Here is a 17,539-nt window from a genome sequence, read left to right as displayed (position 1 = left end):
GGAAGTCCTTACACCGACAGAAACACCCCATAATCTCTCATCAGCCGTTAAACTTTTCACCGAAAACCAGCTTAATTTCTCGAATAGTGTCCACTCGGATATTCCTCACAGGTCCAGAAAAAATTTTGATAAAGCAACGTGCGCTGTCTCGAGCAGCGTGTGAAACAAAGGAATTCAGCCGAGAGGGCGGGACCACATCTCACTCAAGGCCTGCCCACAGGGAAATAACGTCACCGACACGCGTGAAAAAACTCACGCATGTGCACGAGGGTTCAAGCATGATTGGTGTAATCGCATGTCATTCAAATCCATATAGTTAAAAAAAAAATAAAAGGGTCGGTTTATTATCTAATAGACCTCGTATATATATACGCACACAGGCAATATGCAGCACTTCACTTTTTCCACATTTTATGTTACAATGTTATTTCAAAATGGATGAAATTCTTATTTTTTTCATAATTCTACACACAATACCCCATAATGGATATGTGAAAAAGGTTTTGAGATTTTTGCAAATTCATTAAGAATTTTAACCCGTTTTGCCCCACTGGCAACAATTGTTGTCGAAGTGTATCACTGTCATTTTCTGACTCACAATAAAAAAAATCTCAAAGGAACTAATGCAACTTGTTCCACTTATATATTAAAAAAAAAAAAAAAAAAAAAAAAAAAAAACTAGAAGCACTCGGAGAGTGCAAACCTCAGCCAAGGCCATGGGGTCACTGACGCCATAACATCTACACGCCATGGAATCATTGAACCTAAAAAAGTCTAACAATGATGATTGCTAGTAAAAAAAAGTTTCATCTGCTGTGACTGGATAGCATGTATCCTTAGCACTTGGCGTCACAGTTTATTGCAATTTGCACCTTTCCCAGAAGCTACTGTCATCTGAGCACTGATATTGATATTGCGTGTGCTTATAGACAAAAACAAATAAGAGACAAAATTCAATTTATTATTCAACTAAACTGCAAATATATGAATTTTTTAACATTTATGAAACACTTCTCTAAATAAATAACAGTAAATTCTGAAATAGAACTATTTTTTAAGTGTTGCATGTGCTACACAAGGCCATAGGGTCACTGACCCTAAAGAGATTCCCTCCTTGGCACAGTGATCTATTCAACAATTCAGTGTTACAACCAAAACTATGATACATACACTTTTCTTTCCTTTATATTTGACATCCTTGACCTTGACAACATACCACTAGAACTTGGAATCACTTTTATGTCTTTATTAGTTCAAAAGTTATTGTATAAAAACGATTTTTCGGTAATGGCGGTTTTCTTCTGGATCTAGCTCCATAACATTTGAAGCTACATCAAATCTGATGACACCTTACTGAATCAGTACAGATTCAGCTACAATTTGGTGTTAGTTGTGCATCTCTAGCTTCATTTGTCACCTCACACTGACACATTTTCTATTTTCCCTATATTTTTGCATATTCTGGATCGCCAGATCCAGAATCCGGATCCGATCAACACCAAACTTTGTTGTTTGATAGAACATTTGACTATGTTTACACCCTAATTTTTTTCAAGCCTTTCTGCCTTGTTTTTGTGGAGTTAGAAACTAGAATGTCAAAATTCCCCCTATCCCGCAATGGTGAAGAATCCTTTAAAAAAATTCCTGGATCAGGATCGTGATACGGATCCCCACTAAAATTTAATCACTTGTTCCTCTTGTCATTTCCAACCACTCCACAAAATTTCATCAAAATCTGTTCAAAACGTTTTGAGTTATCCTGCTGACAAACAGACAGACAAACAAATAAACAAACTCGACCGAAAACATAACCTCCTTGGCGGAGGTAACAAATCTGGGCATAAATGGGTTAAAAACTAAGGAATCACATGTACATAAGTGTTCACAGCCTTTGCCATGAAGCTCAGAATTGAGCTCAGGTGCATCCTGTTTCCACTGATCATCCTTGAGATGTTTCTACAACTTAACTGGAGTCCACCTGGGGTAAATTCAGTTGACTGCACATGATTTGGAAAGGCACAGACCTGTCTACATATAAGATCCCACAGTTGACAGTGCGTGTCAGAGCACAAACCAAGTATGAAGTCAAAGGAATTGTCTGCAGACCTCAGAGACTTGATTGTCTCGAAGCATAAATCTGGTGAAGGGTACAGAAACTTTTCTGCTGCTTTGAAGGTCCCAATGACCACAGTGGCCTCCATCATTTGTAAATGGAAGAAGGTCGGATCCACCAGCACTCTTCCTAGAGCTGGCAACCCATCAACACTAAGCGATCAGAGAGAAGGACCTTAGTAAGGGAGTTGACCAAGAATCCGATGGTCACTCTATCAGAATACCAGCATTCTTCTGTGGAGAGAGAACCTCCCAGAAGGACACCCATCTCTGAAGCAATCCACCAATCAGGCCTATATGGTAGAGTGGCCAGACAGAAGCCACTCCTTAAAGGCTTGGCACATGGCAGCCCACATGGAGTTTGCTAAAAGGTACCTGAAGGACTCTCAGGCCATGAGAAACAAAATTCTCTCATCTGAAGAGACAAAGATTGAACTTTTTGGTGTAAATGTCAGGTGTCATGTTTGGAAGAAATTAGGCACCATCCCTACAGTGAAGCATGGTGGTGGCAGCATCATGCTGTGTGGATGTTTTTCAGTGGCAGGAACTGGGAAACTAGCCAGGATTGAGGGAAAGATGAATGCAACAATGTATTCTTGAATATTTGTGAATGTTCTTGAGTGGCCCAGCCAGAAGCCAGACCCGAATCATGTTGAACATCTCTGGAGAGATCTGAAAAAGGCTGTGCACTGAAGCTACCTATCCAACCTGATGGAGTTGTGAGGTGCTGCAAAGAGAAATGGCCAAAAGTGGCCAAAGATAGGTGCGTGAAGCTTGTGGCATCATATAAAAGAAGCCTTGAGACTGTAATTGCTGCCAAATGTGCACAAACAAAGTATTGAGCAAAGGGTGTGAATATTTATGTACATGAGATTTTTTTTTAAGTTTTTATTTTTAATAAATTGGCAAAAAAAAAAATACTTTTTAAATTTTGTCATTATGGAGTGTTGTGAGTAGAATTTTGAGGGGAAAAAAATTATTTAATTTACTCCATTTTGGCATAAGGTTGTAACATGACGTGGAAATGTTAAGCACTGTGATTACTTTCATATATATATATATATATATATATATATATATATATATATATATATATATATATATATATATATATATATACACACACACACACACACGCACACACCATTGACTATCTTGCCAATCATGAATCTGTTGTACTCCACAGAGCATGTCAGACACGACCACCAAAGAGTGCAGATGTGTTCTGCACCTCCGTCCAATTTTCTTGACATTGGTCAGGGATGACCATCGTGTCACCATACAAGAACTTGTGGAGGATGTGGGGATTAGCACAGGTTCCATTTTAATGGAGGATTTGGGCATGCAGTGTCAGTGACATTTGTGCTGAAGCTGCTGACAGTGGATCAGAAACAACTGTGTTGCAAAGCCTTGCAGCCGCTCATTATGCTTAGCTGATTCAGGCTTTCCTGGTCGAACACAACACTCCTGTGATTCCTCAAACACCGTACTTTATCACACACACTTCTCCCAGTGGTTCTGCCATTGATCGAAGCATTTCTGGAAGTCTGCCTTGGAAAGGTGCCCACCTGGGCCATCACGTTCCACATGAAGTCTTTTCATGACTCAAATCATGTCCCTTTTAGTGTTGTTTTGAACTGCAAAAGCCGGAGCCGTTCATGGCGCGGCACAAAACCACCACCGTGTTGGTCTCACAGGACGGCTTTGAAATGGCTTTCAGACGGCTGTCGGTGGTTTTTCAGTTGTGTGACTAACCGAGAAATTGTGGATGAGCCTGGACATGCCAGAACATGTCCTGTGAGGCTTCATCACGGCGTTGCTTTGCGCCATGCGGCACCGCCGTGACGCGTGGAATTCCTCCGCACGTCTGTCTCAATGTGCCGAAAAAGTGCTGATGTCCACGTCTTCCGCAATTCCTGTGGAAGTCAGACGACGTCCCGGATAAAACACAGCGTCCAGTTTGGAAATGAACGGCACATTCCACTGTTACAGGAGTTTTTGGCATGGAAAGAGGAGCGGAGGAGGACCTTCGTGGCCGGGACGACAGTGGGGATCGAACCCACGCGGCTCGCACAAAAGACCGTTTCTCTACCAGGTCAGCCAAAGGGGAACTCCCCTTTAGCCAAGCTAGCGGGAACATCTTTTCAATTGGGACCCGGGACTTTCATCCTGCTACATATACATACATATATATATATATATATATATATATATATATATATTCATCACGGCGTTGCTGTGCGCCATGCCATGTTTTACTTGTTATACTGGGAATATTCACATTTTTCTCTCTCTCTTTCAGGAACTTACCTGTGAGGATCAAGTCTGCAAGCAGGTTTACAAAAGGACTTTGTGATTGTTTGTACCTTAATGCAAACAAGAGTGGGTGGAAAACAGTGATGGTTTTGCCTTTGTTTATCTGTTGCTCAATATATGAGCTGTTTTTTTGTTGTTGTTGTTTTTTTTTTTTTATGAAATGTTGTTGAAAAGAATGTGTTGCAGGAGGAACTATTCATTAAATTTTGGTGATAATTAAAATCCAGATCCTGTAGTCACTGATCACTTTCACAAATATTATAAAGGTATTATTATTCATGTTCTTTTGTCTTATCTCTTTTTCAGCTGGTGTTATTATATGTTATTATAATCATAATTATTATTATGATTATTACAATAATTATTAGAAGCAGTGAAGCCGGTCAAAGGACCCTATCTGTGGTGATTTTTATTTTTACCCGAGGCCAAAATATGGCCATCAGGTATTGCCTTGCAATACCTGTCTGTCTGTCTGTCTGTCTGTGCTCAGCATAAATCCAGTCCTATCACTGCCAGAGTCTTCAAATTCAAATTCACAAATACTCATATGGCCGACAGCATGAATCATGCAAATCCACTTCTTTTTCTTGGTGGGGGGTGGGAGTCAGGATTCTGGGAAGGACACGGTGACAGCCAATCAGAGTAGAGAGGCATCGTAATGTCACTGTCTCTCTCTGGCTGCTAATCCAACATTTTGGAATCTGCTCTGAAACTGCTGCATTTCTGTATAAATATGCCATGTTTCTCATATATTATTTAAAAGTTAGCGAGAAAATAAAACTTTAAAAGCTGAAAACACTGTTTTTGTAACTTAATAACACCTCTGGAGTGATTTACAAGACATCTCGCGGATGTCAGCGTGCATGCGCAACACACACAGTGAAAGGTAACTTCCGATCTTTTCAAAACCTCATGCATTTGCACACGCAAGTACTCATGCGAATACCATTCAAAGGTAAATAAAATATTGTTTATGAGTGATTGATTGAGTTTATTCTGCAACATCAATGTAAACATACAGAGGTGAATATATCAATGATACACAGATAACACAATAAAGCATAAACGCTTATTACGTCCACCAAGGACGTAATAAAATCATCTGCATTCATTTATCTGTCTGTCTGTTAGCAGGATTACGTCAAAACTACTGGACGGATTTTGACTAACTTTTCACCACAGATAGGCGAAACCGGGGCACAGTGGATCAGAAATGTTGTTTTGTGGCAGCATAAACACATTATGCATAGGTTTAGTTAATTCTATTGTGGATTTAATACAGCAAGTTATTGTTTATAAGGTGGGTTATTTATTTCTCCCCAAGTGTAATTTACAGGTGTTTAAAATCAATTTTAAAAATTTTGATTCACTGTGCCCTAGACACTAATTCATGGGGCACAGTGAATCAACTTAGAATATAATGAAAAAACACATAAAGATTTCTTCAAAATTATTAAATATATGCTGATGCATATACAAACTATAATCCAGCAAACCAGCTATGTAATATGTGAGATCTTATATAGTGATATAAGTCCTTTAGAAATTATTATAAATACAACTGTCATAATTTCTGTTCAAATGTGAAAACAGTTGTTTATATACACAAATTATAGAAATAATGGAAAAGGCTTCAACAAGTAATACAACCCCTGGCAAAAATTATGGAATCACCGGCCTCAGAGGATGTTCATTCAGTTGTTTAATTTTGTAGAAAAAAAGCAGATCACAGACATGACACAAAACTAAAATCATTTCAAATGGCAACTTTCTGGCTTTAAGAAACACTATAAGAAATCAAGAAAAAAAGATTGTGGCAGTCAGTAACGGTTACTTTTTTAGAGAGGAAAAAAATATGGAATCACTCAATTCTGAGGAAAAAATTATGGAATCACCCTGTAAATTTTCATCCCCCAAATTAACACCTGCATCAAATCAGATCTGCTCGTTGACATTGACCCTATGCCATGACATTGACCCTATGTGTCTTTTTGCAAGGAATGTTTTCACAGTTTTTGCTCTATGGCAAGATGCATTATCATCTTGAAAAATGATTTCATCATCCCCAAACATCCTTTCAATTGTCCAAAATATCAACATAAACTTGTGTATTTATTGATGATGTAATGACAGCCATCTCCCCAGTGCCTTTACCTGACATGCAGCCCCATATCATCAATGACTGTGGAAATTTACATGTTCTCTTCAGGCAGTCATCTTTATAAATCTCATTGGAAAGGCACCAAACAAAAGTTCCAGCATCATCACCTTGCCCAATGCAGATTCGAGATTCATCACTGAATATGACTTTCATCCAGTCATCCACAGTCCACAATTGCTTTTCCTTAGCCCATTGTAACCTTGTTTTTTTCTGTTTAGGTGTTAATGATGCCTTTCGTTTAGCTTTTCTGTATGTAAATCCCATTTCCTTTAGGCGGTTTCTTACAGTTCGGTCACAGACGTTGACTCCAGTTTCCTCCCATTCGTTCCTCATTTGTTTTGTTGTACATTTTTCGATTTTTGAGACATATTGCTTTAAGTTTTCTGTCTTGACGCTTTGTCTTCCTTGGTCTACCAGTATGTTTGCCTTTAACAACCTTCCCATGTTGTTTGTATTTGGTCCAGAGTTTAGACACAGCTGACTGTGAACCAACATCTTTTGCAACATTGCGTGATGATTTACTCTCTTTTAAGAGTTTGATAATCCTCTCCTTTGTTTCAATTGACATCTCTCGTGTTGGAGCCATGATTCATGTCAGTCCACTTGGTGCAACAGCTCTCCAAGGTGTGTTCACTCCTTTTTAGATGCAGACTAACGAGCAGATCTGATATGATGCAGGTGTTAGTTTTGGGGATGAAAATTTACAGGGTGATTCCATTCCATTTTTTCCTCAGAATTGAGTGATTCCATATTTTTTTTCCTCTGCTTGGTCTAAAAAAGTAACCGTTACTGACTGCCACAATCTTTTTTTCTTGAGTTCTTATAGTGTTTCTTAAAGCCAGAAAGTTGCCATTTGAAATGACTTTAGTTTTGTGTCATGTCTGTGATCTGCTTTTTTTCTACAAAATTAAACAACTGAATGAACATCCTCCGAGGCCGGTGATTCCATCATTTTTGCCAGGGGTTGTACATTGTACAGTTATTGTTTTATATATTTATTGTATTCTGTACTCTCAATCCCCATGTGGGGGTTGTCACAGTGATTAATAAACTTCAAACCAAATGACCCTGATCAAAACTTTACATACCTTGGTGAGTTTGGCCTGATAACATGCACAAAAGTTGACACAAACGGGTTTGAATGGCTAAAAAAGGCAACCATCCTCATCTGTGATTGCTTGTAATCAGTGTGTGTGTATAAAAGGTCAGTGAGTTTCTTGGCTCCTGACAGACCCTTGCATCTTTCATCCAGTGATGCATTGATGTTTATGGTTTCTGAGTCATGGGGAAAGCAAAATAATTGTCAAAGGATCTGTGTGAAAGGTAACTGAACTGTATAAAACAGGAAAGGGATATAAAACGATATCCAAAGACCTAAGAATGCCAATCAGCATTGTATGTTATTATTCAAAATCAGTGTTAATTCATATTCATATTCAGAGGTTTTCTTTGACAACTATTTTAAAAGGTTTGTAGTTCAAATATTGAGTCAAATTTGTTAATCAATATTCCATTTATCTCATTTAGTGTGGGCAGAAGAATTAATTTTTAATCATTCCTAGCGTTTCTGGTATTGTTTCATTTTGCTGAGTTATTTTCAGAATCCGGATGGTGTTAAAAAACCAAACCTTTAAGACGTTGTCATTCTACCTCCGAACCAAGAGATGGCGATATACAACATGATTGGACAAACGGAAGTTACCTCCTGATTTGTTGGTTGGTTATATTCCGCGACTTTTTTTTCCACCCGGGAAATTGGAGCACTTTGTTGTGTTTTGATGCTCGAAGTTGTAAAACCGTTTTGCCGTGGTAACAATGTCAGTTGATGAAGAGGAGACTCGTCAGGTAGCGATTTTTATGGCTTAATTTGTAGTATCTTCACATTTTACAATCCAGAAATTAAGTTTTGTTATTGTGCCATCTTTACTCTAAATGTAAAGTAGATGTTATGACTTAGACGGTTCCGACAGTTAACTTCCTACTTGAGTTCTGTGCAGTATGCACATCGCAAATATTCTGGACCAATCTGTAATAATAATGGAAATCTGCTACGGCAGCAGAAGACTTCTGGGAGTGCACAAAACATTGATCCAAAAGTGGAAGTCATGTTCAAATTTGCAAACCTTTTACGAGATTTTTTTTAATGAAAGATGTGCGGACGGATTGCAGCGTCGGCTCGCAGCCGCCGTGACGCTCCTCCACAGGAAAAACACCTCTGTTGGAAGCCTTAAGGACAAGTTGGAACATGTCCAGCTGTTAAACAATTTCTCATATACTCACTCCACTGAAAGCCATCAAAAGCCGCCTGGATTTTACAAATGGTTGTCAACACGGAGGTGTTTTTCCTGTGCCGCCGCACCACGCCGGCTGCGTCCCGATGCGCGGACCCGTCCGCACGTCTTTCATTAAAAAAAAATCTCCTTTAACAGTGGAATATCTGGATAAAATGCTGAAACCGACTTCTTCTGAAACTTCTCTGTTCTCTCACGACGTCCTGGATCAACAGAGCCTGAAATGTGGAAGTTTTCAGCTTGAAACAGGCTGACGACGGCGCCTGAGAGCGCTGCACGACGTCTCGCACCGTGGGAAGTCCTTAAAGCGACAGTATCACCTCAAAATCTCTCATCAGCCGTTAAAATTTTCACTGAAAACCAGCTTTATTTTTCGAACCGTGTCCACTTCGATGTGTCTCACAGGTTTAGAAAAAATTTTTATCAAACAAAGCGCCAGTCTCTCAGCAACTTCTCAGACAAAGGAATTCCGACGAGGGGCTGGACGACTCCTCCCACAAGGAGTGCTCACAGGCGAATGACGTCACCGACAGGCGTGGAAAAACTCACGCATGCGCACGAGGGTTCAAGCATGTCTGACGTAAAAACATGAATGAAATCCATATAGTTTTTGAAAAAATAAAAAGGACCTATACTTTATTGACAGCCCTCATATGTAGGCTATATTTTTTAAATTATGCCGTGGTCTTAATCCTTAATTTAAATCTCAACCAAAACTGTAATTTTCAGTTGTTTGTCATCTCTGACATCAGGTTTACATCTTCCATACAATACTGGAAGCGTATAGCAGTTTTAGGATTAAAGTTTAATTTTATTGAAATGTGTAAAAAGTTGAATAAATATTAATACTAGATCACTGCGCCAACACTAGTTTCCAATTCCACAAAATATTACCTTAGAAAAAAATTTCAAGGTCAAAGTCTTGTTAGAAGTGGCTTTTCATAAGCTAAATTAGATGTGATCAAATGTCAGGAGTATACGAGGTGCCTTCAATAAGTTTTGAGACTTTTTTCATAGGGACACTTTTTTCCTCTGACAAGCACGAAACTCTAGTCCCCTTCAAAGTACGCCCCTCCAGATGCAATGCACTTGTATCATTCCAACAACTTCTGGAAGGCCCCCTGGAAGTCCTCTGGTGTGAACGTGTCCACGACCCTTGTCACAGCCTCTTGCATCTCCTCAGTGGTTTCAAAACGACTGCCTCTCAGGTTTTCCTTGAGCTTGGGGAACAACCAAGTCACAGGGAGCAAGGTCTGGACTGTAGGGAGGATGAGGAACTGTCTTGATGCCCATCTCGGTCAAACAGTTGGAAACACGGATGGAGTTGTGGACTGGTGCATTGTCCTGAACTTCGCACAAATCTTCCGCATGTTTAGGTCATCATGAATAATCGTGTGCAGTTCCCACACTGACTTCAAACTCTATACTTATTGTCTCTATTGACACTCGACGGTCTTCATCCATAAAAGTACGAATTTTCCCCACCAGCTCCGGTGTTCTTACTTCCCTCCCCCTCCCACACCTCTCATCGTCTCTCAGACTCTCTGCCACCCTTAAACTTTTTGTGCCAACGAAACACCGATGCGCTGCCCATGCAATTTAATCCATAAGCAGTCTGAAGCAGTTCATAAGTCTACGTAGCGTTCTTTCCGAGTTTAACACAAAATTTTATAGTGTATCGCTCTTCCAAAGTGTCCTCCCGTCCCGACTGCATTTTGCAAAAAAGTCAGCTGTGACGAGCGTGATTTAGTAGGGTCTTCTTAACGTCCACATACAGCCGTCTCATTCAACCTGGAATAACAAAAACTGGTAGATTATCTCCTTAGACATATGGTAATGACATATCAAAATTACAAGAGTGTGGGATGATTATAACTGCCCTACAAAAAAAGTCTCAAAACTTACTGAAGGCACCTCATATATTTAGTTCAGGCACTTTAATCAAAGTTTTTTGTGTGTGTGTTTTGTGTGTTTTTCAGTTTCTGAGTTCTTTATCAGATAATTTTCACAGAACATTGGTTATCTCTGCTATGCACAATTTGTCAGTTTTTGGCACTTGGTTTCTGACAGATAATTGGAAAATGGACAGAAAGGCATAATATTGGAACCTCCATCCAATTTTGGTGGTGTAGGTAAATCCACAACAGAAAAATGAGAGTGACTGAGGCACTTTTTTATTGAGATCTAATGCAAAATGTACACCAAATTGGTGTTTCAATATTAAATTAAAATGTCCAAAAATCCACAGTCCTGATCAGATCCGAATCAAACTTTGTCAGGCGATAGTGTCAGTCTGCACTTCATTTTCAAATGTGAGAGACTGAGACACTTTTAATTGAGCTATAACGCAGCACAGTGAATTAGTGGTTAGCACTGTTGCCTCACAGTAAGAAGGTCATGGGATTGATTCCCACCTGTGGCCTTTCTGTGTGGAGTTTTCATGTTCGCCCTGTATCTGCTTGGGTTTCCTCCGGATGCTCCAGTTTCCTCCCACCTTTACAGACACGCGGGTTAGGTGAATTGGAAACTTTATAATTGTCCAGGTCTCCCTTGCAAAAGAGATCTCGATCTCAATGGGACTCACCTGGTTAAATTTAAAAATGTACACCAAATGGGCTTTTCAGTGTTAAAGTTAAATGGCCACAAACTCCACAATCCAAATCATATCTGAATCAAACTTTGTCAGGTGATAGTGAGTGCCGGTCTGTGCCCCACTTTCAAAGATGAGTGATTGGAGCATGTTTGTTTAAGATATAATGTAAAATATACATTAAATGGGGTTTTCACTGTTACATTTAAATGGCCACAAAATCTGTAATCTGGATCAGATCCGGATCAAACTCAGTCAATGAGGGATACCATCCTACAGAATGCTGTCAAATATTAAACAATTTTGATCTTTCTAACAGTCATATTTTTTTAAAATTCATTAACTTTAAAAAGAAAAAGGGATTTTTTTCCAAGAATTTTCCCGACTTTGATCTTGAAAATTGAATCAGTTCTTGCCTATCAGGATATGAATCTTCACTAAAAATTTCTTACCGATTTATGAAACGTTGTGGGCTCCAGGTTGTTCAGAAAGAAATAAAACAAACAGGTGAAAACAATCTCCAACATTGTTAGCGGACGTAAAAAAGAAAAAAAAAAAGATTTATTTTCAATTAGTACAGAATCACATTCAAAAGGACAACCTTCTGTGTCTCTGTAGTCCGGTCTGTAGCCCCATTTTGACCTTTTTGTTGTGGTTGGTGTTTTGAGTTCAGAGGTTAAAGGCAGCAGTGCACTACACTGTGGGACGCTTGTGTCAGAGGGCCGGAGAAGACCACCGGAAGGACTTCACTCGCCAACTCATAGCAGCGATAACTGAGACAACTTGGAGACAATGCGGTGGGTACAGATAAAACAGTTTGCCCATCTTACTTCATCAATGATCTGCACGCTGTAAAACCCATAAGCAACCCGCAGTCCAGGGATTTCATCTTGGCTGTCATCAAACCTCTCAAAAACATTTTGTGTTCTCTAACATGAGCAGCTTGAGTAGATGTTAGTATTATAGTACATTATGCCTTATTAACTCAACTATTTTAAACCTAATGATTATTTTCAATCCGGTCACATTTAGTCTGTAAACTGTCAGCCAGTTTTCATTTATCACAAATGTGGAATTTTCATATTACTTCCTCTGTACAGTTCATGACCAAAAATTATATTTGCACTGGGGAGGGGAAAAGCAACTTTGGCAGATCCTTATACAACCCCTGGCAAAAATTATGGAATCACCGGCCTCGGAGGATGTTCAGTTGTTTAATTTTGTAGAAAAAAAGCAGATCACAGACATGACACAAAACTAAAGTCATTTCAAATGGCAACTTTCTGGCTTTAAGAAACACTATAAGAAATCAGGAAAAAAAATTGTGGCAGTCAGTAACGGTTACTTCTTTAGACCAAGCAGAGGGAAAAAAATATGGAATCAGTTAGTTCTGAGGAAAACATTATGGAATCATGAAAAACAAAAAAACGCTCCAACACATCACTAGTATTTTGTTGCACCACCTCTGGCTAACAGCTTGCAGTCTCTGAGGCATGGACTTAATGAGTGACAAACAGTACTCTTCATCAATCTGGCTCCAACTTTCTCTGATTGCTGTTGCCAGATCAGCTTTGCAGGTTGGAGCCTTGTCATGGACCATTTTCTCAACTTCCACCAAAGATTTTCAATTGGATTGAGATCCGGACTATTTGCAGGCCATGGCATTGACCGTATGTGTCTTTTTGCAAGGAATGTTTTCACAGTTTTTGCTCTATGGCAAGATGCATTATCATCTTGAAAAATGATTTCATCATCATCACCTTGCCCAATGCAGATTTGAGATTCATCACTGAATATGACTTTCATCCAGTCATCCACAGTCCATGACTGCTTTTCCTTAGCCCATTGTAACCTTTTTTTTCTGTTTAGGTGCTAATGATGGCTTTCGTTTAGCTTTTCTGTATATGAATCCCATTTCCTTTAGGCGGTTTCTTACCGTTTGGTCACAGACGACTCCAGTTTCCTCCCATTCGTTCCTCATTTGTTTTGTTGTGCATTTTCGATTTTTGAGACATATTGCTTTAAGTTTTCTGTCTTGACGCTTTGATGTCTTCCTTGGTCTACCAGTATGTTTGCCTTTAACAACCTTCCCCTGGTGTTTGTATTTGGTCCAGAGTTTAGACACAGCTGACTGTGAACAACCAACATCTTTTGCAACATTGCGTGATGATTTACCCTCTTTTAAGAGTTTGATAATCCTCTCCTTTGTTTCAATTGACATCTCTTGTGTTGGAGCCATGATTCATGTCAGTCCACTTGGTGCAACAGCTCTCCAAGGTGTGATCACTCCTTTTTAGATCTGGTGCAGGTGTTAGTTTTGGGGATGAAAATTTACAGGGTGATTCCATAATTTATTCCTCAGAATTGAGTGAGTCCATATTTTTTTCCCTCTGCTTGGTCTAAAAAAAAGTAACCGTTACTGACTGCCACAATTTTTTTTTTCTTGATTTCTTATAGTGTTTCTTAAAGCCAGAAAGTTGCCATTTGAAATGACTTTAGTTTTGTGTCATGTCTGTGATCTTTTTTTTTTTTTCTACAAAATTAAACAACTGAATGAACATCCTCCGAGGCCGGTGATTCCATAATTATTGCCAGGGGTTGTACTCAAGCTGTATTTTTTTTTTTTATAAATGATGAATCTTGTAAAAACCTTGGTATAGTTATGCAGAAGGGTAATTCCATGAGATGTAACATCCGTTTCCACTTTCAGTGGTTCTGTTGTGATCTAGCCTTCCCATGGAATTATGGCTTGACCATTATTTATTGATCTGATTGCGAATAATAAATCTTTGTGACAGCGAGATTACAGCAGGACCATTTAAAGTGGAAACAGATGTTACATCTCATAGAATTGCCCAGCAGAACATAAAAAGTGAAATGTGGAGGTGTTTGCTCTGCTCTGCTGTGGATCAGTGATGTTCTGACATAATTTGATAAAGGTGTACTGGTTAATTTGATGGCTTTATTTCTTCTATTGACAGCCAGTGTTATCGTGAGTCCAGGCTCAGACAAAGTGGTGTTAAGTCAATTTTGGGGAGGACTTAGTCAGTGCTACCGTTTTATTCAGCACATTAAATGTTACCTTTTTATAGATGAACAAACTTGCACCACTCTTCACACGAGTGCAGGTTCATGAATACCACAGGGCAAATCTAATCCCATTAATATTTCCCTAATTTACTCTTTCCTTTTCTCAACCCTCACTAGATATATTCGCTAAAGACTTGGAAGCATTTGCAAGGTAAGAAAATGTAACTTGTTTCATTGATGAGCTCCTTTTGCTACAGTATCTCTTCAATTACATGATCTCAATAGCCAAGGTCACAAAATATTTGGCTTTACAGTTTTGCAGTTTTATTTCAGGCATGCCAAGAGAACCATAGTATCACCAGATGACGTGAAGCTGGTAGCCCGCCGCAGTAATGCATTGGTGAGTTTAGTGCATTTGACACCAGTCATGGTAACTGCGATACACACGACTATTTTAAAAACCTTTTTAAAAATGCAGATAGGATAGCAAATTTGTACAAGCCAATTCTCCAATTGAACAGCACACTCAGTATTTGGTTTCCCTTTATTTCAGTTCACATTCATACAAAAGAAAAGTGAAGAACTTAACCAGGAGCAAGACTTGAAAAAGAAGAGTACGGCAAAGAAGAAGAACAGAGACACTGAAGAGAGCAGAGAGTAAAGATATGAGACTGCCTGCAGTGCCGGATGTAACAGTACAACATTCAAATAAACACAGCAGTGTCTTTAAAATACATGTGTTTGAGTGGATATTTTACAGCGCTGCAGCACGATGCCTACTTACAATGCATCTGGAAAGTATTCACAGTGCTTCACTTTTTCTACATTTTGTTACATTACAGCCTTATTCCAAAATCAATGAAATTTTTTTTTCCCCATCAAAATCCTACCCCATAATGACAATGTGAAAGTTTTGAGATTTTTGCAAATTTATTAAAAAGAAATCACATGTACATACAGCCTTTGCTGTGAAGATGTTTCTACGGCTTAATTGGAGTCCACCTGGGGTAAATTCAGTTGATTGGACATGATTTGGAAAGACACACCTGTCTACATAAAAGGGCCCACAGTTGACAGTGCAAGTCAGAGCACAAACCAAGCATTAAGTCAAAGGAATTGTCTCTAGACCTCTGAGACATGATTGTCTTGAGGCACAAATCCAGGGAAGGGTACAGAAACATTTCTGTTGCTTTGAAGGTCCCAGTGAGCACAGTGGCCTCCAGCCGAAGACGTTCGGATCCACCAGGACTCTTCCTAGAGCTGATCACGCATCTAAACTGAGTGATCAAGGGAGAATGGCCTTAGTCGAGGAGGTGACCAAGAATCTGATGGTCACTCTCTCAGAGCTATGGCATTCCTCTGTGGAAAACTTTCCAGAAGGACGACCATCTCTGCAGCAATCCACTAATCAGGCCTGTGTGGTAGAGTGGCCAGATGTAAGTCACTCCTTAGGCCGGGTTCACGCGGCAGGATAATTAGGCCAATATCGGACCCGATCTTCCCCTTCCGACAATCTTAAAGACACCCCAACAATCGTGATGACGCTAAAGATAATCTTATCAGATATTCTTGCCGTGTGTAGTGTGTTAAGAGCACTCTGATCTGCTCGGAAGGGCGTCAGACGCGCTTCGATCGCAAATCGGGGATATCCAACATGTTGGATTTTTTTGGCCCAATATCACAGCATGTTGTCTTCTGACCACAAACGAGCATGCAGCCTGCTGAATGTGACGTGCAGCCAATCAGAAAGCGAGGTGACGAACGTACGGAACGGAAAATAAAATCAAAACAGCTGTTCTGACTTTCCAGAAAGTCCGGTGGTCACACTGTCTCCACTCCTTTAAAGAACACCTTTTCTTTTTCTGTCCTTTTTTCCCTCTGTTGTAAATAGTCCACAAAGTACCTCCGTTTGTTTACTCTGAAGTCACGTTTAATCTCGAGAGATTTTGCGAGATTTCCTGTCTGAACTGTAAATGTTTGTGCGTGAAATCTGTTCGTGTGTGGTGGTGTTGTCCTTACCATGTGGCTGAACACCACACACTAGGACCAAACCTGTTAGAGCCATGATTTTTTATCTTCATGTGTGTGGTCTCTCAGGTTTTGGAAACCTAAAGATAATTTTAAAATCCTGTCGTGTGAACCAGGCTTTAGTAAAAGGCACAAGGCAGCCTACTTGGAGTTTGCCAAAAAGCACCTGAAGGACTCTCAGACCATGAGAAACAAAATTCTCTATTCTAATGAGACAAAGATTGAACTCTGGTGTGAATGCCAGGCACCATCCCTACAATGAAGCATGGTAGCGGCGGCATCATGCTGTGGGGATGTTTTGTTAGCTGCAGGAACTGAGAGACTAGTCAGGATGGGGGAAAGATGAATGCAGCCAAGTACAGAGACATCCTGGATGAAAACCTGCTCCAGAGTGCTCTTGACTTCAGAGTGGGGCGATGGTTCATCTTTCAGCAGGACAGTGACCTGCTGCACACAGCCAAGATATCAAAGGAGTGGCTTCAGGGTAACTCTGTGAATGTCCTTGAGTGGCCCAGCCAGAGCCCAGACCTGAATACGATTGAACATCTCTGGAGATCTGAAAATGGCTGTGCACCAACACTCTCCATCCAACTTGAGAGGTGCAGAATTTTTTAATAAATCTGCACAAAAAAAAACCCAACTTTCATGTCATTATGGGGTGTTGTGATTAGAATTTTGAGGGAAATAATGAATTTACTCCATTTTGGAATAAGGCCGTTACATAAAATGCAGAAAAAGTGAAGTGCTGTGAATACTTTCCAGATACATTATAAACCTCCCTTTCATCATCATAACTTTAATGTACACTGTACATGTTTGGATAATTTTCCCCCAGCAGTTTAACCAGGAACCTGCAGATGTAATGCAAAAACTAAATTTAGCATCAAAGTGCTGAGATTATAAACGGTGCAAATCATATGATCCAATTAGAATACAGATTAGAAAAAAAGTGATACAATCAGACTGAACAACCTAATATTTTGACTTATAATTAATAAAAACCCAAAGTTA

At 39.6% G+C, this 17,539-nt stretch overlaps 2 protein-coding genes across 3 annotated transcripts in view; both read left to right on the top strand.

The window, feature by feature from the left end:
• The window catches only part of rbp7b (retinol binding protein 7b, cellular), a 33,548-nt gene extending 29,050 nt beyond the window's left edge, over positions 1–4,498 (top strand). For both annotated transcript variants that reach the window (XM_034166317.1, XM_034166316.1), the window contains exon 5: positions 4,415–4,498. In XM_034166317.1, the coding sequence (XP_034022208.1) occupies positions 4,415–4,468 (54 nt within the window). In that variant the 3' untranslated portion in view covers positions 4,469–4,498. The remainder of the gene's footprint in view (positions 1–4,414) is intronic.
• Positions 4,499–8,324: 3,826 nt separating this feature from the next.
• cenps (centromere protein S) lies at positions 8,325–15,236 on the top strand. The gene is made up of 5 exons (XM_034166318.1): positions 8,325–8,434; positions 12,144–12,267; positions 14,678–14,711; positions 14,834–14,900; positions 15,054–15,236. The coding sequence occupies exons 1-5, from the start codon at positions 8,405–8,407 to the stop codon at positions 15,159–15,161; spliced, it is 363 nt and encodes a 120-aa protein (XP_034022209.1). The 5' UTR covers positions 8,325–8,404; the 3' UTR covers positions 15,162–15,236.
• Positions 15,237–17,539: the final 2,303 nt, after the last annotated feature.

The sequence above is a fragment of the Thalassophryne amazonica genome, chromosome 3 (assembly GCF_902500255.1).
Source record: "Thalassophryne amazonica chromosome 3, fThaAma1.1, whole genome shotgun sequence".
NCBI classification, from domain to species: Eukaryota; Metazoa; Chordata; class Actinopteri; order Batrachoidiformes; family Batrachoididae; genus Thalassophryne; species Thalassophryne amazonica.
This window is presented reverse-complemented; position numbering and strand designations above follow the sequence as displayed.